The following is a 23,770-nucleotide window of genomic DNA, read 5'->3' as shown; positions in this document are numbered from 1 at the left end:
AGTTTTTGTGGGGAAATCACTTGGCTATTAAGATTATCAAGGGATTAACTAAAATTACAATACTGACATTACTTCTGTCAGCAAAAAACATTCTAAAAACTTTAAAATATATTATTTTATTATAAAATATTTACAATACAATATCAAAGTATAAATACTTTTCAAGCACACTTTTTATAATACAAATAAAATCTAACTAAGGACCTGGCCTTAGCTCACAGCCGGTTTTATGGAACTATCAGCGGGAAAGGTATTATTATAATGCTGTATAAACTCGGTGCATTGTTCGGCTGTTAAATAAAGTATATATAAGATAAGAAATTTAGAAATATGTATATAAAATATATATTACATACCCTTGGGAAAGGACAAAGTCTCGTAGAGTTTCAAATTGCGCATTTGAAAGAATCGAAAGACGCTGTGAAAAATCAAATCATCTTTGGTTTTGTAAGCAGCTTCCAGAAACTTGCGAGCTGGAACCTTATCCAGGCCCAGAGAGTTTTTGGCCAGTCGAAGGGCGTCTATTACTTTGCCCTGGCCCAACATGACTTCAATGATGATCTAGAAATACAAATAACAAAATGTAAAGAATGTAGGAACTACATATGTGTATCAACCCACCTCATGCGCCTGGATCCTGCCCAGCATATCGATGGCCACCTGGGATATGGCCGTGTCCACATCCGAATGGGCCAGCAAAAAGCAGGCCACCGCCTTGGACTCCAGCAACATTGAATAGCTGACTAGACGCCTTAGAGTATCAAAGCTGCGGTTGTTTATCAACTCGCTTACAATCATCTTACTCAGCTCCTCTTGAGCAGCAATATTGAACTTGTTCAGGGATTGCAGGTATAGCATGAGGATGGACTCCGTGTAGGATCGTCGGGCTATCCGCTGGAAGATCTGCACCATATCCAGCTGCTCAATGAGCACGATAGGAGGCGTAGCCTGTTTCAGCGAGGAAGTCTTGACATTCGAGGGCTGAGCAGTTTGGTTTTGCAGCTCCAATTGCACCCAGGACCTAGAGAGAAATATGTAGTAAGTAAAGGAAGATGAGCTGATGCTTTCTACCTACGCATATATCTTGTTAATCTTGCTAAAAATGGTCTCCAGCACTGGCAACAGGGTGCCCTTGTACTGATCATCAACGAGCTGAGCCACAACCTTCAACAAGGCCTGCTTGCCATTGCTGCGCTGCAGCAGGAACTCGGTGAGACGAATGCGATCGGAAATGAGATGACACAAGGGTTCAATGCACAGATTAAGGTACCACATGCAGCCCAATTTGGCATCGATGACGATGTTGGGCTGGAACAGCACCCAGTGAGTCGAATCTGTAAGGGATTAGGGGTTAATTTAGGGTTCTATAAGTAGATTCTGCAGTAAACTCACACAACTCGCACTGCAGGATCTGACCGTCGGGCGATAGGGAAGGCAACTTCAAACCAAAGGGTTTAATTGAACGACCTGGCGTTATAGGAGCATGATGAGTAACATCATGGATTACCTCGCCGGGCAGGGAGATATCAAAGAGCAGGGACGTCCCAGAGGCCTGGTGATGGACCACAATCAGGTTGTCCACTGTATTTATGGCAAATCTGCCCACCAGACTTAAGCGAAGAATGTGGCACTTGCGCGGCGCCAGTCCTGGGCCATTGAGCAAATGCACTTCGACCTCCATTTGTCCTGAGCTGCTGTTTGGCTGCAGGATGAGCACAGCCAGAATGCCGTAAACCTGACCCAGCGTCACCTTGCTCTCCTGCACATCGCGACTGGGAGAGCCCACTAAAAATAAGAAGATTGATAACAAAGTTCAACTACATCCCGATTCACACTTACAGTCCACTTTGGGTAGCTTGGTAATGACCTTCTGCTTGACCAGCACTGGAATCAAAGAGTTGCCCTCGCTGGTGCAGAGCAGCGCCACATTGGCATCGCAGCACCAGGCGAACCACTTGATGCCGATGCTCAGGGATTTGACTGAGCGCACTTGCCGCTTCTCCGCCACCACGGTGTACACCTCCACGCCCGTGTTCGAGATGAGGGCCACCTCACGGTTGTGGACCCACACGAAGCCATGTATGGTGGTCTTCACTTGGTGTGTAATAATGTCCTGCAGCAGCGGTTGATCTCCATTGAAGCAAATAAACTCCACAGCATTTTCCTTTCGTTGCACCGCCAGGATTTGGTTGTCCGGCGAGAACTTAATGGAACGAATGTCACCACCCCGGTCGTTCATGCAAAACGAGATGACGGTGTCCTCGGTGGGGCCAGGTCCCTTGACCACCACCCCAGTGGCTCCTCCCGAACGGACTGCAAAGATCTTGGGGAAAAAGTGCTTCACTGTCTGTGTTTGGAAGGTAATTAACGAGTTACCTGTTTATTAGAATCATCGAAAAAGACATTGGTGAGCTGGCTAACGGCATCGAATCTTATGGGATTTGGAGATAGCTCTATATAGTGTATTCCATTGGAATTTTCCATTGTTTTCCAGGGAGAGACAACAAAAACAAACTTCGAGCAGCTCCGTTATCCACCTTCTATTAGAGATGTGAGTTTATCACTGCACCTAGAGATGGGACTGCAAGCTTCTGGCATTTTAAAAGCTTCAAATGATATTATTTTATAGTGTGTATAAAAAACTATATTTAAACTAATTTTAATATTAATAAAATCTCATTGATTAACAGATTAATCAGTTAAGATAGCTTATCACGATAATTTTGATTAAATCTACCGCTTGTCCAAACCGATATATCGATACATCGATTTTGTCAAAGCCGAATCGATTATTGGCAGAAACCGATAGTATCGTGGTTAGAATTGATTTTTTCCCCAGCTCTATTGTACACAATAAACAAGAAAGAGGAAGAAGGAGACGCAAAAACTTTGATTTCGTTTAAAACTGATTTAGTTTTCATTAAAATTTAATGAAATGGGACACCTGGACAAGTGCCGCGTCTGCTTTACGGCGGTAGCGCGGGATGACGAGGCCTACAACCTACTGGAGCTACCAAAGCTGGCCGCCAAGTTCTCTGATTGCACCGGTTTGGTTGTGGATCCCGACGATGTCCACATTATTCCCAGCGAGATCTGTTGCCAGTGCTACGAGCAGTTGGAGATGTACCACGCCTTTCGCGCCCTCAGCCTCACCGCCGATCGTAAGTGGCGGCTTAAGAAAAAGGTGAAGCGAAGGGAAATTATCCAGGAGGAGCCCATGTTCCTTGAAGAGAACCAAGAAGCACAAGGACAGGAGATGGTAGAGGAACAAGAAATGGAAGAAGAACTGGGTATGGAGGAACAACAGAATGAACTGGAAAATCAAGAAGAACAGGTGGAAGAAGAGGAGTTAAATGCTGACCAGGAGCAGCCTTCCCTCCAACCGCCCGAGTTGATCCTCTGCGATGGGAACCTAAGTCCCAAGGAATCACCAATAGTTTCAAAAAGAGTACAAAGAAAGGCTTCTCCCAAGAAAGCCAAACCACAGGTTAAAATAATGTATATTATAATAGTATTTAATGGGTTATTTAAACTTATTTCATATAAGTTGATAACCTTTCAAGCACAACATGTACTTAATTTCTTCTCTACATTTCAGGAAACTGATGTCATCTCGACATCTGATACCGTCTACACCTGCGACTTATGCTCCGAGGAATTCGATGATCACAAACGACTAGTCAACCACAAAAAGGAACACGATGGCCACAGCCTCTATCACTGCTCGGAATCAGGCTGCGAACAGTCCTTCAATCGCTACGAGCAGTGCAGGCAACACGAACTGCTGCATGCAGCGGAGGGCACACGGTTTATCTGCGGAGAGGAGGGCTGCCACAAGATGTACCGGCACAAGGCTTCCCTAAAGCTCCACCAGAGCAAGGCCCACGGTCTTGGGGAGCCCCCAAAGACGCATATGTGCGAGTTCTGCGGCCGAGTGTTCCAGAATCTGGCCGCCTTGACCCACCATCGGCACACGCACAGCGACCAACTGAAACTGCCCTTCGCCTGCGAGATGGCGGACTGCACGCTGAGGTTCATCAGCCAGGAGAAGCTCCGAATTCATATGATGCGGCATCAGGGAATTAAGAACTACAGCTGTCCCTACTGCGGACTGCGAAAGACTACCAAAAATGAGCTGCGACTGCACATTAACTTCCACACGCTGGAGCGGAGCTGGAAGTGCAAATATTGCTCCAAGGTCTGCAACAGCTCCACGAGCCTCAAGAAGCATGTAAACGCCATTCACGAGAAGAAACGGGATTATGCCTGCAGCTACTGTGAGAAATCGTTTGCCAATTCGAATACCCGGAAGTACCATGAGATGACCCACACCGGCGAGAAGAACTTTGAGTGTCAAGAGTGCGGCAAGAAGTTCATACAGCCGGCGGCCCTCAGGACTCATCGTTTGATCCATGAAAGGAAGGTTGTCAAAGAGGGAGAAGCATCGACGCCTGCCGGGGAAACATTGATGACTTCCATACCTCAAATCGAGGTTGCTACTCCGGTAATAGTGGCACAACTACAGCCGGCTTATACTATTCTCCAGGTGACGAGCTTGGGTTATCCGACTTTGTAAATGAAGGATACCTTGGGGCGTCTTTCTTTTTTGTTTTACTTAAATTTTGAATTAAGCTTTACATTTTAAAGTCATAATTTAGGTAGTTTTTTAGTTAAATTTTATTGTTTTGTTATGTTTTTGTTTTTTAATTTGAGATTTAATTTTTCCATAACTAAATGATATATAAAGCTGAATTTACACACAAGACCATGTAACCATGTCTTCCAAACCATGAAAAACAATAAAAACAGCTTCCTTCTTGGAATTTCGACAATAAATATACATATATAAATAAATTGCCTAATTATATTTTCAACTAAAACAACAATAAAGGTTTATAATATATAGCGACTACGAACTAATGTATGAGTGATATAAATCATATGAAGGTGTCACTATACACTGTGCAGGTAATGACCGCCAGTCGCTGTCCCCTCCGCTGCGCCATGACCGCCTACCGCCAGTTCCTCCAACTACTCCTCCACCTGAACCGCCACCACACACGTGAACCCAGTTAAAAAATTTAAATATCTCGTGGGCGCGCTCTGGCGCTCGTCACGTGCTTCACCTAGTATGGCCCGCCTCTAACAAGTGCGAGTAGAAGCCACTGATCGCTCTTTCTCCTTTTCTCCCTTCCACTTTGCTCGTTCGCCACTGGAATCCTCGCTCGCAATGTCAAACGATTTCCAGTGGCGACGAGAGCGGAGAGCCGAAGAAGAGAGGGAGAGATCGAAAGTGTCAAAGTGAAAAATTTTGTGCTGCTGCGAAGGTGTGCTTAGCGTCCGGTCAAAAGCTTAATAATACAATCTAAGCTATTTAATCATTAAAACTAGCTGCGTTTTACGAGGAAACACTGAAATAAGCCCCAAATATGTGCGTTTTATAAGAAATTTGCCGAATTCCATATGAAGTGAGCTCTGCTTCGCCCTCTAACTGCAATTGCCGAATTTGCCGAAATCCATATGAAGTGAGCTCTGCTTCGCCCTCTAACTGCAATTGCGTGAGTGGATAACGGAATGTGAAAAAAGCACAGATTCCGCAGTGTCGTAGTGAACTTAATAACTAATTACGTACATATGTACAGACAAAAGTGATAAAAGAAAGACATTCTTAAAACAATTATCAAGTGGATAAAGTATTAAAGCCACTAAAAGTGCAATAACAAAAGTCGAGACACTTGCGGACCGCAGCAGCACCCGCCAATATGTGTGTGTGTGTTGGCGCCCTTGCATACGCATTTGCATGTGTGTTTGCATGGCAAGAAACCTCGCCAAAAGAGACATCGCAATCGAAATGTTTTCTTGCGGTGTGTTTTGGACTAACAGTTCTTGAAACAGTAAAGTGCGCGAATAAGCCAAGCGAATATAAAAGTGCGCGGATTATCGGTGCGTTGTGCGCGTTTTAATAAAGTTCTTTCCTTTCCCTAGTTTTTTTTGTTATTTTTTTTTAAGTGTTTAATTAATTTATTAAATGTTAATAATTCTGTGCATTTTTTTGAAGTGTTAAGTAATTATTAAATGAAATGATTATAGTTCTGTGTATTTTGTTGTTTTTTTTAAGTGCTTAATTAATTAATACCCAAAATGTTTTAAATTCCGTGTGTTTTTTCAAGTGATTAATTTATTATTATATTAAATGTGTTTAATTCTGTGAGTTAAAAGAAAGGGAAAGGAAGGAAAAATACTACATTTCGCGTGCGAACATTAATTAATAATCAAACAAGAATAAGATGAAGACGAAAAAAACGAATATGAGATAATCGGTAAGTGAGAAACTAATTTATTTTTTATATTGAATGCATATTCCTCTTACTTATGATTATAAAATTGTGTTCTTCGGTCTGCCAGATTTAGTGAATTTTTGACAATTTTTAAATTTAAAAAAAAAGGGTAAATTAATAAATAACCCTGGCAGGGTGTTACAATTTTAGTAGTTTTTTTTTTTATTAATTTTTGTTCAACATTTTATAAGGGGTTACATCGTTAAAATTGTCAAAAATTGTTAAGAAATGTATTATTTATTAAATTTTATATTGAGTATGCAGATTTTTTAACTTTATAATCCCTAACAATGAAACGCTTTCCGAATTAGAACTACTGTTTTTTGTTGGTTTTGTTATAAGTTTTTTAAACTTTGATTTGTCAACAAAAATTGAGGTATACAACTATGGATAAATATCGAATTTCCGAATATTATTTAGACTCGGACCGAAATAGGCAAGGCCTCATAAATAATATATAAACAACCAAATCAGTTGGCGACTCAGCACTGGTAAGTATTTATAAAATATAAGCACTGCATTTTCTGCTAAAAAATATTGGTGTGGGTAGTGGGATTCTTGGTGTTGTTTAAACCTTTATCTTACCTTTAAACCCATATTAACCAATAAAAACTGCATTCTTGTTGGGATTCAGAATGTAAATAGCAATAAATTGTTTAATTATATTTTCAACTAAAACAAAAATGTACAGGAATCGTATGTGTCTGTGTGTGTGTTGGTGAGTGTCATTAAATTAAATTAATTAATAGCGACTAAGAACTAAAATACGTCTGCTAAGGGTCTCGTGAGTCTGTTTTTTGTTTATTGTAAATGGTATATGTATATAGATAGCTATGCGTAAGATTACGGTTTTGTTGGTAAATGATATGACGGTGCCAGTATATCATTTCCCCCGATATTGGTTTATTCTCGGTAAATATTGGTGAAATCTGGTTGCATTAAAATCGTTGTAAATATGTTTGCCTCAGTTATTGTTTAAAGATATAGATATATAGTTCATATTGGTGAGATATAATAGTAAATGCGTTCGTTTGCTGCTGTAAATATGAGTGTATAAATATGCTTTTTATTCGTATTGTATATATATGTGTATATATATATCGTTTCTATATATATTCGTGTACTGCTGATCCTGGGGGGAAATACGACCTCACTTTTTATAGTCTAATTCTACGAAAAATGCGTTTGTTGGTGTTTATACATTTTCAGAAAATGTTTAAAGTACATAGAACATAAGAATATAGCATATTTTTAGGCTAAATATCACCCACGATTAAATCGTTGCTTAGAGACTATATAAAAACTAGACATATAATACAATTCTCGCCTTGTTTTGTAAGTGTGTGTATAAATATATCCCTATATATCGATTGGATTTCTAAAGTCAGACATAAACCAAAGACACGATTCGTCCACGCTAACTCCCAAAAGGTAATACCAAAGACAATATCAGAAATAGGATGCATAGCGCACCAATTGCAGACCATAAAACAATTTATAATAGAGTTCTCACTCTCTCTGGCTGTTTAACAGAATTTGGCGCTATGCATTGTATTTATTTTAAAATTGCCTTTGCTAGTACCTAGTATTAAGTCTAAGTGTAAATTTAACCCTACAGCCTAGGGGTTTATATGTAACGTATCCTAATCCTATTAACATGTTAAGCTCGCCAAACATTTCACATTATTTTCCATATCGTAATTGTATTCCTCAAAAACTTAGACATAGTCCGAGGGCACTGTGCTGGTGCTCGTCTCGTTGATGGCCGCCAGTCGTTGTCCTCTCCGTTGCGTCATGGCCGCCGCCTCGCTGGGATTGAGGCCAGTCCCTCCAACGACTCCTCCCCCTGAACCGCCAACATGATCCCAGTTGGGCAGCGGCTGGGACATGACATTCAGTCCAACGATCTCGTAGGCGCCCTGGTTGCTGCCACTGGCACCACCGGGCATGGCCGTCACCGACAGGTCCGAGTAGTAGGCACTGCTCGGCGCCGAGGAGACCACCATGGGAATGTCCTGCTCGTGGCCCTGGAAATTGTATTTCTGCAAGGGAAAAAGAGAGGATTTTAGAATCCAAAAATATATATAAAGCATAGATAGATTTACTCACCTCGCCACACTGACTGTAGGCCGTGTTCTGATACGAGGGATTCGCCGATCTCACAGACTCCCTATCCAGCTCCGCGTAGAGCGCCTCGCTCACACCCACCGGACTGTAGGCATCGTCCATGTGCGTATAATGATTCTCCGCCGGGGATGTGGATGGCGGTCCGATCTGGTCTGGGCCAGCGGAGGAGCGTCGACTGCCACCCAGCCAGGTCCAGACACCGGAATTACTTGTGGGTCGCCGGATACTGTCCGCTGAATGCTTGATCGAGATGGGCGATCGGTTCTGACCACCGTTGCGGTTATTGCGACACCACCAAGGCTGCGGGCGACCACCTGCAAATGGAAATTAGTGATATTTTTTTTGTTATCTTATGTTTGCTTAATTAAAATCGTGTTACTCATGCGACACGTTGGCCGCTGTTCAAAGATAATTGCAAGAACTACATGCATTTTTAATGGACAATTACAGATTGTGGCAGCTTGAGGTTTTTTTTTTTATAATAAAATCGGATTACGAGGGAATTTTAAGGTTTTACATGAAACCTCTTTCTCTTATAGTTTTCTATGTTCCATTAAAAAACTAATTGAATTTCAAACTTCATTTAGCTCGCTAAAATGTCGAGTTTCTCTGACTAATTTACTTAGATGACAAATATTTAATAATACCCTATTTTTTTCTGTCTAAAGACACCTGTTGAAAGGCTAGTAAATCGTGGGACTTTTGGTAGTTCTTTTTTGGGGGAGGGCAAAAGGAAAAATCCACTGAAATCGAAATCGTAACGCAGCAGAAAATCTATGACATTTTGGTTTATAATCGGGCGATAAATCAAACATTCACCTCCTCGAAACCGAACAAAAGACAGAGAAACAAACAAACAAACAAAGCGTAAATTAAACGGCTGTCAACTGGCAGCGAGGTGGCAAACAAACTGCACCACTCGGCAGCACCACTGAGCCACCAAGCACCACACACTGAACCCACTGCAGCCACTGCAGCCACTCCAGCCGGCGAGTGGCCATCGAAAATGCCAAATGGCTGACTAGCTGCTCCTTTCTGGCCGGCGCAATCAGCACATGTGATCTAGCGCAGTGGCCTGGGAGGGTTGTGACTCAACGGAGGCACTCAAAATCCAAATAGCCGGGATTCCATAAAGTCTCTTCCGTCATTAAACTCATAATTTATAGACAGTGAAGTCAGCAAATGCTCAATGGGAATAATTTCTGCCCGGCCGTAAACGCAGTAGACCTGTTCTCAGCCACGGGCTCGGATTTCCAACTCATCTGCGTACTCATTTGGTTACAGGAACTCTGTGCGAAATGTGTGCCTGGCTCTTTATTTCTTTTTTTTATACATTTTTTTATATATATATACACATGTATAAACTCGGTAGTATTTATTTAAACTCGCCTTTCACTCTCATTAACGCGGAAAAGATGGAGCCACTCGGAGGAGCCTCTTGGGGCGATTCAACTAATTAGCGTGGTGCATACGCAACGGTGCTGCAATGGTTTCCCAAGCTATGTACATCGGTGTGTGTATATGCATAATGCAGTTTTACATACACATAGAAAAAATGTGTATTAATTTCAGTAGTTAATCTAAGGTTTATGGGAAAGTAAAAGAAATAACTGCGACAGAATGAAATTGCCTCATAAACATTATAGCCTCTAAGGATCTTACAGGAATAAAAAGAACATATAAAAGGAAAATTTTAATAAATCAATACATTAATTTATGTAACCTGAAGCTCTCTCAATTTATTCTCTAGTTAAAATATTTCTCCTCCTTAAAAAATTATTGCATAGTCCTAGTTTTTCTCAGAACCTCGCACCATTTTTACTATTTTATTTTTTTCCGTGTGCCATTTAAGATTTAAGAGTCGAAGTCAAAGTCGTTTTATGCTTATGATTTACGTACTCCGCCAGGCGAATGTCCAGCAGCTATGGCTATGGCTATGACTCTGGCGATTATTACCCCCGAACCGGAGGAGTTATCGTACGTAGGTGCTCATATACATGCATTTTGTGCATGTCACCAATGCCACAAAACACCCAGTCCCCAGTCCCCAGTCCCCAGTCCCCAGTCCCAGTCTCCGGAGACCCCACTCCACTCCACTCCAGTCGGAGCTGGAGCTCCATCTGGAACTTGGCTTTAATGGCTGTTTTTGCGCCGTGTTAACGATGTTGCCGCGGCTACTGCACAGCTAAGTCAGCTGAATCGAGTCGCGGCCAAGCTGAGCTCTAAGCTGTAACTTCAAATGCATTGCACTTACGATTTTATTTGTATTTTTTTTTTATGCTGGGGGTTTCTTCTGAGTTTCTCAATGCTCAAGTCAAGTACAGTGGTCATTTGGGAGAATATATCTGAATTTATACAAGAAACTTGTTTGGTTTTTAGCGTACATTTCATTTGATATGCTGTAATACTAACTTTTTGATTCTACCCAGAACCTTATTAAGAAATGTATAAGTTTTGAGGCTTAAATTATTTTCTGGTATATATTCAAGGCCTAGAGATCATAGATTTTTTTTTTATGGGAATTTAGAATATAATTATAATCATATTTTTAGGGTATTATTATTTCAGTAAGAACCATAAAACACAGTGAAGGAGTCATTTCCGACCCTATAATCCATATATATTCTTGATCAGCATCAACAGGCGAATCTTTCTAGGCAGAAAGGAAAGAAAATAAAATTTTTTTAATTTTTTCAGATTTTTAAAGTGACTTTTTGACTTGTTGACAATTTGAAAAATCGAAAAATTTTTATATACTTTAAAAATTTATTTTAAGTATGCAGATTTATTAACCCATTAAAAACTAGCACAGAACAGCTTTCCGAATCGAAATTCATGCTTTTTTGTCTAAGATATGAGTTTTTTAAGATGCGTACTATAGAAAAATCTTCATATAAAGAGAATGTGAATATTTATACCCTTGCAGGGTAATAAAATTTCAGTTAGAAGCCTAAAATTCAGTGAAGGAGTCATTTCCGACCCCATAATCCGAATATATTTTTGATCAGCATCAACAGGCGAATCTTTCTAGGCAGAAAGGAAAGAAAATAAAATTTTTGAAATTTTTTCGGACTTTTTAAGTGACTTTTTGACCTTGTTGACAATTTGAAAAATTCACAAAAATTTATATATTTTAAAAATGAAATACAGTAATGCAGATTTTTTAAGCTATTAAAAACTAGCACAGAACAGCTTTCCGAATCGAAATTAATGCTTTTTTGGCTAAGTTATGAGTTTTTTAAGCTCTCGGTTGTAGGAATAAAATATCGACCTAAAGAATGCGAATATGTATACCCTGCAAAGTATTTTACTTTCAGTCAGAAGCTTAAAACGCAGTGAAGCAGTCATTTCCGAACCTATAATCCATATATAATCTTGATCAGAATCAACAGGCGAATCTTTTTAGCCTGTAAGAAAGGCAAATAAATTTTTGAAAATTTTTTCAACATTTTATGAAGCACATTTTGAAAAATCGACCAAAATTTAAATATTTTAAAAATTAAATACAGTAATGCAGATTCGTTAAGCTATTAAATACTAGCTCAGAACAGCTTTCCGATTGGGATTTAATGCATTTTTGACTTAGTTGTGTCCAATTTTCTCTGCAAATTTAGAGAACCCGAATTTGACTTTATTTCTTGTTTTTTAATATCTTTCCCACTGTTCTCAACTGCATTATAAAAGCTTGGTAGCTTGCAGCCTTATCTTTGCCTGCTTATCGCCGTCACCGCTGCACGGCTGTGTCAGTAGCGGCCAAAACGGCAACGACAAACGGCAAATTGTTGTTAACAAAATATTTCGCAGTCAACTTTTGTCCATATGAAAAATTGAAAGAAAATAAATAAAGTAAAAATTAACGAGCAGCTTGGGCTTTGGAATTTAATTTGTGTTTTGTTGATATTTTGTAGATTTTTATTTTTGCCTCGCTTCGGTTTGGTTTTTTATTTTTTCCCCCCTTCGAGTAAATGGCAAATATGACATGTGTAATGAAGTCTTAATAGTCGGCGAGATAATGCCAATCTCTGTACGGTGTCTTGCCCGTTTAATGCACACAAATGTCAAATAGCATTTTTCGTTAATTTATTTATTTTTATTTTTTGATTTTACGTTGTGCCTTTTGCTTGATTGTCGTGAGTTCTTTGTATGCATAATTAAAATCATGTTACGCATACGACACGTTGGCTGCTGTTTAAAAGATAATTGCAAAAATTTCGTACGAAACTGACACCATCGAATTTGGCAATTGTAATTTTCTGCTGATTATTTGCGGCGATTGTGGGTTAATTATGTAAATTTGGAAATATCTGATGGGGGTTTTGAAGGGGGTCAATATGAGAGGGAATAACTTTTCTATTGAAAATAGTTTTTATATTGAATGAGAATGAAAAGGAAGTATAATTTTAATATGTACATGTGTATATAAAATACTATTTATAATAAATGTAATATTTAATATTTAGATATCATTGAAAAAATAAAAAAAAATTTATCATTGAAAATATAAAATATGTGTATATAAAACCTTGGTCACTCGTAAAAACTCATTAATACTTTCAAGAATTCAAGAGATTAATAAAAACCTTTTTAATTTCAGTTAATCCTTTATTAAAATTGAAATTCTTTTTCACAAAACTGTAAATACTATTTAAATAATATAAAAACCTTATGAAAATGCTTTTAATTTCAGTTCAGGCTTTATTAAAAATGAAATACTTTTTTACCACAAGGATTCTTATTTATTTATTTATCTTCTTTTGGATAAAAAACTTTTCCTTTTTATTAAAAACTCTTTATTTATTTAAATACAACTCGTTTCGATCAAATAAACAGTAAAACAAATTAAAATCTGCAAGCATCTCTTAAAATTGTGGCCCACATTTAAATGCAAACCCACTTTTTTCAGCTTCACCTTTGCAGAGAAAAAATGTTGCAATATATAAACACCACTTAAATGTGAATTTTTTTTTTCGGGTCAATTGAAAATTTTCTCTTTCGGCCAAATAAAAATAAAGGCTGGAAAAAACAGTTTGGCAACTGGCGCTTGTCTCTCAACTCTCAACTCTCGGCATCGAGTCCGACGTTGACTTGGACATAATCACGCGCTTTAAAAGCTGCTGACAGTTTAACGATTTGTGGCGATTGTTTGTTTTTCTGGTTGTGCTTTTTTGTAGTCCTCCTCCTCCTTTGGCACAACATGCAACCATGCGTACCACAAACAAAAAAACACACACAACAAGTGGGCAACGTAAAAAACGACAACTTTTGCCAAAAAAATCGTACAGAAAAAAATAAATAAGAAAACAAGAAACGAGCATTTTCATGGGGACAGCTAATTGGCTGCTGTGACATTAAATGCCGTCAACAATTTGTCCTGCATGTCGATTGTCAGCCCCACAGAGAGGCGGCTGCCAGTGAAATTGGCGCCAAGAGGCCCTTGGGAGAAAGAGAGAGTGGGCCGGGAATTTGACCTAAAAGGGTCGTCACACTGACCGAAAATAGGTATTAGGTTTCGGGTTAAATGTTTTAACACAATTTGAATTTTTTTCGATTTAAAAATTTGTGTTAACAATACTTAATTGACTTGAAAAGGTCAATCTACTTATTACTACTACTTTATTTCCCTATAACTCTTATATTTATCAAAAATAAATCAATACAGAATATATACAACATATTCCTAACCCTTAAAAGTTTTCCAAATATAACTTTTCTCTAAGAAACATTCAATATACTTTAAAAATAAAGTAATTTAATTTTTGTTAAGTTAACAAGGACATTCTTCTTATTACTACTAATTTATTTCCCTATAACTCTTATATTTATCAAAAATAAATCAATAAGGAATATATACAACATATTCCTAACCCCTTAAAAGTTTTCTAAACATAACTTTTCCCTACAAAATATTAGAAATATTTAAAAGGTAAATAAAGCAAGTAATTAAATTTCTGACTGTACCTCTTTGAAAGATCGTTTGTCAATAAATTTGCCTACTTCCCAAAAAAAGAATACCAAACTCGAGCAACTAAATCAAAATAGTAAAAAGTTTTTGCTCCAATCTCAACCTTTTTTTGTCTTCTTTAGCTTTTGCACGATTTTCAAACGTGTTTGACGAAGTCTCTGCGACCATGACAATTGTTTGCCTTTGCCTTAATTTGTCTACAAATTTTCTTTTACTCGAAAGTTTTAGACAGCACGTAGCCCCCGGGAGCAAATATAATCCCTCTCCTGGTTTCGGTTTCAACTGCCGCAGGAGGAGGAGCAGCCACAGCCGGCAGCATCTCAGATTTGTGGCACGAACGTGAAGTTCATGCATTGTCGTCAAAAATTTGTCTTCATTTTGTTAGTTTTTTGCCTTCCTTCTGCCACACAACAAACAAATTAAAATGTTGCCACTCTTTTCAAGGGCCAATGAAAGGGGGAAGAACCCGAAGCCGGAACGAAAGATTTCTGTGAATTGCATGCAACGGCAGAATTATGCAATTAAAAATGGAAATGAAAATGCAAAGAGAAGGCAAAGCCCCCGTCGAAGATGATCATGATGATGATGGGCAGAAAAAACCTGACCCGGGAGTTGGCTTGGCTAATTAATCAGGCAAGGCAAAAAATGCCGAAGTGATCAGGCTTTTTTTTTTAGGAGGAAATGAGATATTGAAGGGATGGAATCGACAAGACTTTCTCATTGGGAAAAAAGTGTTCATTAAAATGTGAGAACTAAACATGGAAGTTTTTACTCTAAACCTTTTTGAAAAATTTGTTCCCGAAATTGTTTAATTATAACTATAAAAGCAACTCATTTCTCTTGAAATATATAGAGATTTAAAGTCTTTACCCATTTCTTATGCATCTAAATAACAAATAAATAGTTTAATTGTAATTCGATTTAGCTATTTTCCTTTTAAATAATTATTATAATCTTCTAAACAATAAAAGACATAAATTTACTGCCATGCTTAAGCTATACAACCTGCTAAATACCCATTTAATCACCCACAACAAATCATTCTTCTCATTTACATAATAGCTGAGAATAAAGAATAAAAACAATTTGTTCACTTACCATTGGCATTCGCTGATTTAATTCTGCAAAGAGATAAGAATGGAAAAAATGTGTACCAATTAATAAACAGAAACTTTTAATAGACTGCCGAGCATAAATTAGTTATACAGTAAATGTCAAGCGACAGAATGGCAAATGCCAAAACGAATGACTTAGGACACAAACTTGAGACTTGAGCCACGCAAAAATCAGTTTCTAAAAGCCGACAGTTGCGTGTGGGTCTAAAAAGCAGTAAAACTAATACCGAGCATAAATATGTATAAATACAGGTAAAGATAAAAAACCGCCGACAGAACAACAGAATTGCATTATACACCTGTGGTCAGGTGGAAAATATCACCATTTTCTGCGATAAAATCTAACAAAGCAAGAATAAGAAGATATACTTATTCTGTTGGTTGAATTCTGAGTGATTTAAGGCAAGAAACTACAAATTGACAGGTGTTTTGCCAAAGCTTTCTTTGAAGTTTTTCCATTTCAGCCACACATATTTGCGCTTTTCTGGGTCAGATCGAACGGCACGAACCTGGGGCCTGAATGGATATATACTCGTGTGTTCACCTCTCGATTTCTGCCTATATATATATTCGATCTGTGCGTATCAATTAACCGTCTGTCCGATTTGATTGAGTGCACTGCGGCATGCGCTGAATTTTCCCCTCGCTTTGCCTTGATCGATTATAATGTTAACTCAACTCGAGCCACAACTGCCAATTCGATTTTTACTCCTTGTTTTTTCTTTCAGTTTTGGTTTTAGTTTCAGTTGCAGTTTTTGTTCTCCTCAATTCAATTAAATTGAACAAGCAGTCGAAGCTGTCTTCGGGGGCCTTGGCTCTGCGCTAATTCACCCAGCCCCGTTGGTTTTTCATCGTATTTTCCAACGATTTTCCATCGTCGCCATTGCCGTGGCGTTATGTTCAATTTTCTGCGCTTGTAGCTCGTAGCTTTTCTATTTTATTTTTATTTTTTTCCGTGTTACACTTTTTTCTATAAAAGTTGATCGGGTTTTTTGCATGCTAATTGAACACGCCTTTTTGTGTCTTAAATGCATTAAGCGTTTTAAACTTGACTTTTGTTTTGGCCAACTTAATATGGCTTCAAAGGAGCCATGTTCAGGCCTTGAGTTGCGAAAATGTAAGACTTTTATGGGAATGGCGCTGAGATTGAATCAAACGGTTCAGAGCTATCATAAAAGGTTAATATTCATAATTACAGTTAATGTTTGGTCATTTTTGGGGAGATTAATGTGGATTAATTTTAAATGAAAGTTGTTTGAGGTTGAGATTAAATTGTATTCACTGGAAAATGTGAATTGTTATGAAAAATATACATTTTCTAATGATTTGAATTAATTTAAATTAAAACTAATTTTCGCTAAAGGTACCAGGTTAAAGACATACATTTAATAACTTTTCAATTTAAATAATTAAACCCCCAATATGTTTAATGATTAATATTAATAAAGCTATAATTATTCATTTGAGCTACCTAAGTGCCTATAAATTATATTTAAACATGAAAACAATTTAAAATAATTCCCCATCTATTACTTTTAGTTATTAAAGTGTCATAAAACACATTTAAACATGAAAACTATTATAAAATAACTAAAACCGAACTCTAAGAATTTCCTAAATTCCTAATAATTATTCCCCTGAGCTACCCAAGTCTCTAAAAATAATTTTAAACTATTAAAACTATTAAAATAATTATTAAATAAGCCAAACTCGGCACGACTGTTGTTGTTTTTCTGAGCTAGCCAGGTGTCAACAACAAGTCTCTCTATTGCAATGGCACTTTGAAATTTTTCCGACAAGCCGCCATAGCCTCTACAGTGACCATTCGAAAGACATTACCCCGTCTAGACGTTGAGTAAACATTGTCAAAAAATACACAGAAAAGCACACGAAATCCGAATGGCAGGTGCCACTTATAAGACTTAAAAACCTAAGCACCCAAGCTAAACAAATCAAGTCGAGGGAAAAACAAAAAAACAGAAACAGAAACCAATGCCAGGTGACTTGGTGGGGACATGTGCCAAGCAAATTTATAGCACCATTACGACCAGATCGAGAATTGCATCAATATGCAAATAAGTGTAACCGATATTACATGTAATTGCTGCTAATTTGGCAGCCAACACGTCCGACCACGACGTGACATGCTCCACACATACAGGCCAAGAAAAACGGTTGCGAAAACAAGTCCCAAAATGAGTGACTAAGGCTGACATTCGGCCCGATTACAGGTGAGGGGAGGGGTGGCAGAGGGGGGTCTACAGGTGATTAATGCAAAATCAAATTTGGTCCAAAAAGCGTGAGAATAGGTAACAGGACAGGCACTTGATTGAGACAACTTGTCGGAAAATGTGCATATATTATTGGGAAATTGAATATGGAAATGGGTTGGGTCTAATTAATATTAAAAGGTAATTTTTAATGAGTTTTTTATTGCTTATTTTTGAACTATCAAATTGTGTAATATTTAACTGACTTGTTTTATGCTGCAAATAAACTATTTTTAAAGCAAAGTACTATAGGAAACTGCAAACTAACCATTCCCCTAAAACTGCATTATATATAATAGATACAAACATGATTTCTTATATAATTTTTAACGAGACTCTTTGAGCATCCTTTCCAATTATTTGAAAGTTTATTTTTCGCTTCTCTATTTTTCATAACGCATAAATTTATTCATCCAATCGCACAACTCCATTCAATAACAACTCCTGTCTGTCTGGGGGATTTCTTGGATTTTGTTTGCTTTTTTCGGGTTTGGGCGGATAATTTGCAGAATTAATTTTATGCAAACATGCCGCCGAGTAAGACGACATGACAATTTAATTGGACGCGACATGTGGCCAGCGTTTCCACTTCAAAATATCAAAAAGAGTGGAAGCCCACGGCTGTTACGGAATAAACAAGCATTGCGGCGTCGACGGCGCCTGCGCAACCGAATCCAACTTTGAATCTGAATCCGAATTCGAATCCAATCGAATCGGACAAAAATTTCTGTTAATTTGGCACTCGCGTGTGTTGTTCTGTACCGCCCCCGCACCCTTAACAAGTCATCTTGCGATCAAATGGCCATTTAAATGTACTTCAATCGGGTAGATACACGGGGAAAAATTAATTGTATCCCAAGTAAAGTAACAGAAAATATATATTACAACAAAAAAAAAAAAAATACTTTGAGACTTTAGAGCATTTAAATGTTTAAATTTGAATATTTAAAATGTTATTAAGAAATTTTCTGAGAACTATTTCTTCTCCCTTTGGTTTCATATCATTATAATAGTTCTTATAATATTTATAAATCATTTCTCTTTACTAAAACCTTAATTTTCTCACATTTAAACCTTTTAATTTTCTCTCTGTATTCGATTCAAGTATGTGACCCACTCTCGGTGGCCTTTTGAAAGAGACTTCAACTACGATTTTGGCCATATAGGAACGCCTGTGGCAAAACGGCTGTTTCGGTTGGTGTTTCTTTTTCTTTATTTTTTAAAGAGCAATTAAGTAATAAAGCAATTTCATGTTCCTTTGTTTTCGGCTTCGATTATTCTGCTCTTTTGCCGCTATTCTGTTGGCGTTTGCCGTTGACTCACTTAGGAGGTTTTATTTACTTATTTTTTCGGTGGGCGTTTAATTGAATTGCTGGTGTGCCGCCCGTGTGGGCAATGCATTGTAAATCTTTATAGTTACACAGATCCCACAGCTCAGATATTCGCGCGAATTCGAGTCTGAAGTTGCTGTATTTTTATTAACAAAAAAATGAAGGAGAAGAAAAAATTCAATTTGTCTGGCCGTTGTAAATGTCGCCGCTGCATGATGGATCGCTGGGGTCGTCAAGGGGTTAAGAGTTGAATGTACTCTTCTCTAGAGACTCATATGTGTGTGTGCTTGTACTTATGACTATGTTTTATCATGACTAATTGCCGCATTTTTCTAGCTAAATGCCAAAATGTGACTGTTTATTCGTAATTCTCATTTATTTGCCTTTTTAATTTATTCGCCGCCTGTTTTAGCCAATTAATCTTGAATGGTCAATTTATGAGCTCTTCTCTCTGGGGAAAAAGAGAGAGAGATTCAAATTTATTGTCGGCAATTGAACATGTTTGAGAAATGTCCAAAAATTATTATGGAAATTGCCTTTTATGAAGACCCATGACACCGATAATAATTTTAAAAACCCGAAAAAGGAATTAAGTTTCTATTGAGTATTTTTAAATTGTGAATTACGGGATCCTTGATTGTTTTATGGAAAATATATTACGATGCTTTCTCTTAATTTTTCCCCTATTTGATCAGTTGCATAACTTTTGTAGAAAGCATAATTTAATAGAAAACTATCGGATGTTTAGGGAAAATTTGTATTCATTTCCCTTTTAAAACTCTTTATCGGCTTTTCAAATAAAAACCTTTAAAAAGATCTTACTATCCTTAAAAATATTTTCTTTACCTATATTTCCTTATTAACTATACTATATATTTTAATTATTAAATTGTACTCACCTCCTACATCTTAGAACTATGACCATTACAATAGCACCTATTAGAGCCGATATGATTGAAACTATGATTAGGGTGAATGCCCATCCAAGTTCGCCGGCGGTATCTGGAAAACAGGAAAACCACAAAAAATAGTTAATGTAAACAGTTTGTTGTTAAATATATATCTGAGGGCATAGCATGTGTGTGTAATGGGCATAATAAAACAAGATGATCAACGGTGGATGTAATACTTTTATGATTATGCAATTTTAATGGCGCGATGGCGATAAAGCAGATGAATTCATAAAAAGTTATGAATATGAATAGGTAGTGGACTATGAAATATGTATATAAAGTGTACACATAAATATGAAATACAGTGGGCAGGGCAGGCCATCAAAGAAGCATAAATAAATCTATTAAAGCCGTTCCCCAAGTGTGTTTAAATAAGTAAATAAATTAATTGTAATTAAAAATAGTTCTTTGAATAAGCTGGCAATTTTTCACTTTAGGAATTTCAAAGAGTTTGGTTTTTATTTATTATTTTAGCTTAAGCTTTAGCTTTAGCTTAAACTATATGTAAAGGGTTCAAGAATAAAACAAATATTCTTTCTATAAACCCATGGAACTTGTCGATTCGTGAGTAAAGTCAATTAGACTTAAACCTGCAGTAACTGAAAGATACTTGGAATCACTCTTAAAAATACAGTACCCAAAGTAAATATATTCGAAATTTGCGTCTTTAAAATACTTTCGTATCTGTATGATAGTCACGGCGCATTTAACGATGCAAAATTAATTACAAACTTTATTATCTTAACAACTTGAGGCCGACGTCGTCGCTGGTGATTTAGAATATTTATGGCCGCCGTTAAATGAGGCGAGCATTGGGAGTGAATGAGGAGTTATGTATTTCTCTTTCTCTTCCCCCCTCTATTTTAGCCTGGCCAACACATACGGTGCCGGTGGCTGCGTTTTTGACCCTTTTTCCTAGCCCGGCCCACCGCTATCTCAAAGTGGCCATCTCTACTCGCCAGAAGGGGAAGGGAAAAAGGTCAAATTTAGCAAACAGAAATCAACACGCATATAAATAATTTAGGGTGCCTTTGGCATTTCCACGCTTTGGTATATAAATGTACTATATAATGTCCTTTTGATAAAAGCCGAAGCGAAATTGAAGATGAAATAAACAGGGGAGGCAAGTCACTTTAATTTATAAACTTGTCTTTTTATGTATTTTTAAATATATAAGATTTAATTAAATTCCCGTTAATTTCTCTGATAATTTATAGGTAAGGGTAAAAGGTACCTAAGAGAGTATATAAACCCTATTTACACCATATTTCACCTTGAACCCTTGGGCTTGAATTTTCGTAGTTCAGCTCTCTCCAACTCTTTCCCCCTCTTAGCCAAAAGACAACAAATGGAGTGAGGGTTATGGCCAAAATGAACGTAATTTAGCCGCTGCTAACTGATGAATGGACTATCAACATTTGCCTTGTGCTTCTCCCAGGATCCTGAGTCCTGACTCCTGGAGGCTCGCGCCTCCTTTGCCTTTGACCCCAATTTTCGCGCTTATAAATTTCATCGTTTGTTATCTCATTGTCAGTTGCTTAAATATTTATGCTATGCCCGGTGAACGCTTGGCCGGTGCTATAATGAAAGCAAACGCCATTATGTTACCCTTACCCGCGGCATCTCTTTTTTTCTTTCTGTTTTTTGGTGGAAACCCCCCAGTTCCTGTATCCTCCTTTCATTGTCTTCGCTTCGTTATAATTCAATTGGCCAAAAAAAGGGGGAAAAAACTGAGAGAATAAACTCGGATACTGGAAACTGTGCGTAAGGTCTTTGGAAACTGTGTAATTAATAACAAACAGAATGGGAGCGAGTGAAAAGCAATTTTCGCTTGAATTGAGGATGTGGGCGTGGCCAGCAGGAAACGCGTTAATAAGCGGCGCCTCAGAAAGTGTTAAACACAAGAATAAAAAACATACGAAATTATGAAAAAGTTAAAGAAAAGCAAAAACAAAGCCAAAGAAATATAAAATGGGAATAACGAGCTTGCTCCACTTGTTAATTGAGTAACGAGTTTTGAGAGAGAAGCGAGAAATAAAGCACTTTGACGGGGGCTCCACATGAGTTTTGTGTTTGTTTTACATTTAAAATTAATAACTTTGTAATTTGAATATGTATTCAAAGAAAGAAATTCATTTTAAAATGTTTTGACAATAGGAAAAGGCTTTTCTTCAATTCAAATATGGTTTTACTTTCATAGGATGTTTAAAATTCAAGTTTAAATGGTAAAGATTGTGACTCTAATATGTATTAGTTATCTTTTCTTATTTTAATCTTGACTTATAGGAAACCTTTTCTACTTCCTCCTTATCTGAATAATTTCTTTAGATTTGTGAAGCATAATGATGTATAATATACAATAGAGTTCGCTTTTAGGTTTTATAATTATCTTGGCATAATCCTTGTCACCCTTGAATATTTGCATATATATTTTTCAATGCCAATCGCATGCAGCATCTGCATTCCAGCTCAAGGCACTTCCCCTGCAGATTTCTGGACCAAGGATTGCCTCTTGCTGTCGGATGCTGTTGTCAGGATTGGCTGATCCAAAGGCAATTCCCCAAAAGACTCGTAAATAGCCAAGACACTGAGGAGGGGACCCTTTTTGTTTTTTGTATCCATTCAGCCCCTGAGCCACTCGTATTTATGCCACTCGCTGGAAGTGAACACCTGTTCGCTGCGCACTGCTCACCGGTGTACGCAATCAGGTACAGGTACTTGCAGGTATTTATTAGCAGCCTCTTTCGCTGACTGATCTATTTCAGTGGAGACCGTAGTCGGTCCTAATTGGCAACTCATTAAAATAATTTCGTGCCGGACAATGGCAAAGGCAAAGTTGCTGTTGTAATGCTTCACTTTTTTTTTTTTTTTTTTGGGAACAGAACATGGCCAGTGGCTTTGGGTTTTCTTGGAACTTTTACTCGACTTGACACGAGCAGGAGTCAGTCTCCCGCTCTCAGCTGCAGCTGTGCTGGGCTTTTCCGCGGAATTGCAGTCAGTCGAGTCGGCCAAAAGCAGCAGCAGCAGCAGCAGGAGGTTGAAGATACATCCATCAGATACAAATGAGGGCCCGCAGATGCAACCGCCGCAGCCGCCGACTCACTGTCTGTGTCCGTCTGTCAGCAATTGTAATAATCGATCTGCATGCAGATGATTGATGATGCCCACTGTGCCTGCCCGGGCAAGTGCTCTCAAGATTTATGGCTCCCACCGCTCCGCTTTCCACTATCGGCCAAGTTAACAGGCTTGTATCTCAAATGCCGAAAGCCAGAGCGACATAATTCCGATTCCACGACATTTATTGCACATTATCGCATAATGCATAATACCATATGCAAATTTCGACATCGCTAACCCACCTGCTCGAAAGGCGGTGGGAGAGCTAGTTAAGACGGGAGCACAGAGATAAAATAATTGAAATTCATTTATTGAGTAGAGTTGAATTTAAAATTCATTAATCTGTAGGTATTTCGGAAGCTTAAAATTGTATCGGAAAATGGATATTTTCTTGCAATTTAATTTAATCACAAATCTAATATAAATAATACATTTATCAAGCGATTGAAAAACGAAAAGAATCAATTTACTCATCCCATTCTTAGCCTTTTCTCTTAGATTTTAACCTATTTTTTTTAATATTTTCTAAAGATATAAACTGAAAAATATTAAAATAT

At 37.8% G+C, this 23,770-nt stretch overlaps 3 protein-coding genes across 4 annotated transcripts in view; 1 reads left to right on the top strand and 2 right to left on the bottom strand.

Annotated features, from left to right (window-relative positions):
• Window positions 1-100: 100 nt before the first annotated feature.
• Bulli (regulator of MON1-CCZ1 complex protein bulli) lies at window positions 101-2,567 on the bottom strand. The gene is made up of 7 exons (XM_020945987.2): window positions 2,377-2,567; window positions 1,840-2,323; window positions 1,393-1,785; window positions 1,076-1,334; window positions 622-1,021; window positions 357-561; window positions 101-290 (listed from the first exon to the last, which is right to left on the bottom strand). The coding sequence occupies exons 1-7, from the start codon at window positions 2,482-2,484 to the stop codon at window positions 211-213; spliced, it is 1,929 nt and encodes a 642-aa protein (XP_020801646.1). The 5' UTR covers window positions 2,485-2,567; the 3' UTR covers window positions 101-210.
• A 252-nt stretch (window positions 2,568-2,819) lies between these two features.
• On the top strand, window positions 2,820-4,854 carry LOC110178758 (uncharacterized). Its single transcript, XM_086827618.1, has 2 exons — window positions 2,820-3,487; window positions 3,599-4,854. Exons 1-2 carry the CDS (start codon window positions 2,936-2,938, stop codon window positions 4,574-4,576), a joined length of 1,530 nt encoding a protein of 509 aa, XP_086683744.1. The 5' UTR covers window positions 2,820-2,935; the 3' UTR covers window positions 4,577-4,854.
• A 2,107-nt stretch (window positions 4,855-6,961) lies between these two features.
• Window positions 6,962-23,770, bottom strand: part of LOC110178787 (uncharacterized) — a 74,860-nt gene continuing 58,051 nt past the window's right edge. For both annotated transcript variants that reach the window (XM_086827613.1, XM_020946038.2), the window contains exons 4-7: window positions 20,043-20,145; window positions 15,526-15,548; window positions 8,448-8,779; window positions 6,962-8,380 (exon numbers count right to left, since the gene is read on the bottom strand). In XM_086827613.1, coding sequence (XP_086683739.1) covers window positions 8,057-8,380; window positions 8,448-8,779; window positions 15,526-15,548; window positions 20,043-20,145 — 782 coding nt within the window. In that variant the 3' untranslated portion in view covers window positions 6,962-8,056. The remainder of the gene's footprint in view (window positions 8,381-8,447; window positions 8,780-15,525; window positions 15,549-20,042; window positions 20,146-23,770) is intronic.

This window comes from Drosophila serrata, unplaced genomic scaffold, assembly GCF_035046125.1.
Source record: "Drosophila serrata isolate PLE 108 unplaced genomic scaffold, ASM3504612v1 contig_182, whole genome shotgun sequence".
In the NCBI taxonomy this organism is placed as follows: domain Eukaryota; kingdom Metazoa; phylum Arthropoda; class Insecta; order Diptera; family Drosophilidae; genus Drosophila; species Drosophila serrata.
This window is presented reverse-complemented; position numbering and strand designations above follow the sequence as displayed.

Coding starts and splice junctions, on each gene's coding strand:
- Bulli (XM_020945987.2), bottom strand. CDS start 2,484: ATGGAAAATTCCAATGGAATACACTATATAGAGCTATCTCCAAATCCC. Junction 2,324..2,376: donor TCGATGATTCTAATAAACAG/GTAACTCGTTAA, acceptor TTTTTCCCCAAG/ATCTTTGCAGTCCGTTCGGG. Junction 291..356: donor GACTTTGTCCTTTCCCAAGG/GTATGTAATATA, acceptor TTTATTTAACAG/CCGAACAATGCACCGAGTTT.
- LOC110178758 (XM_086827618.1), top strand. CDS start 2,936: ATGGGACACCTGGACAAGTGCCGCGTCTGCTTTACGGCGGTAGCGCGG. Junction 3,488..3,598: donor CCAAGAAAGCCAAACCACAG/GTTAAAATAATG, acceptor TCTACATTTCAG/GAAACTGATGTCATCTCGAC.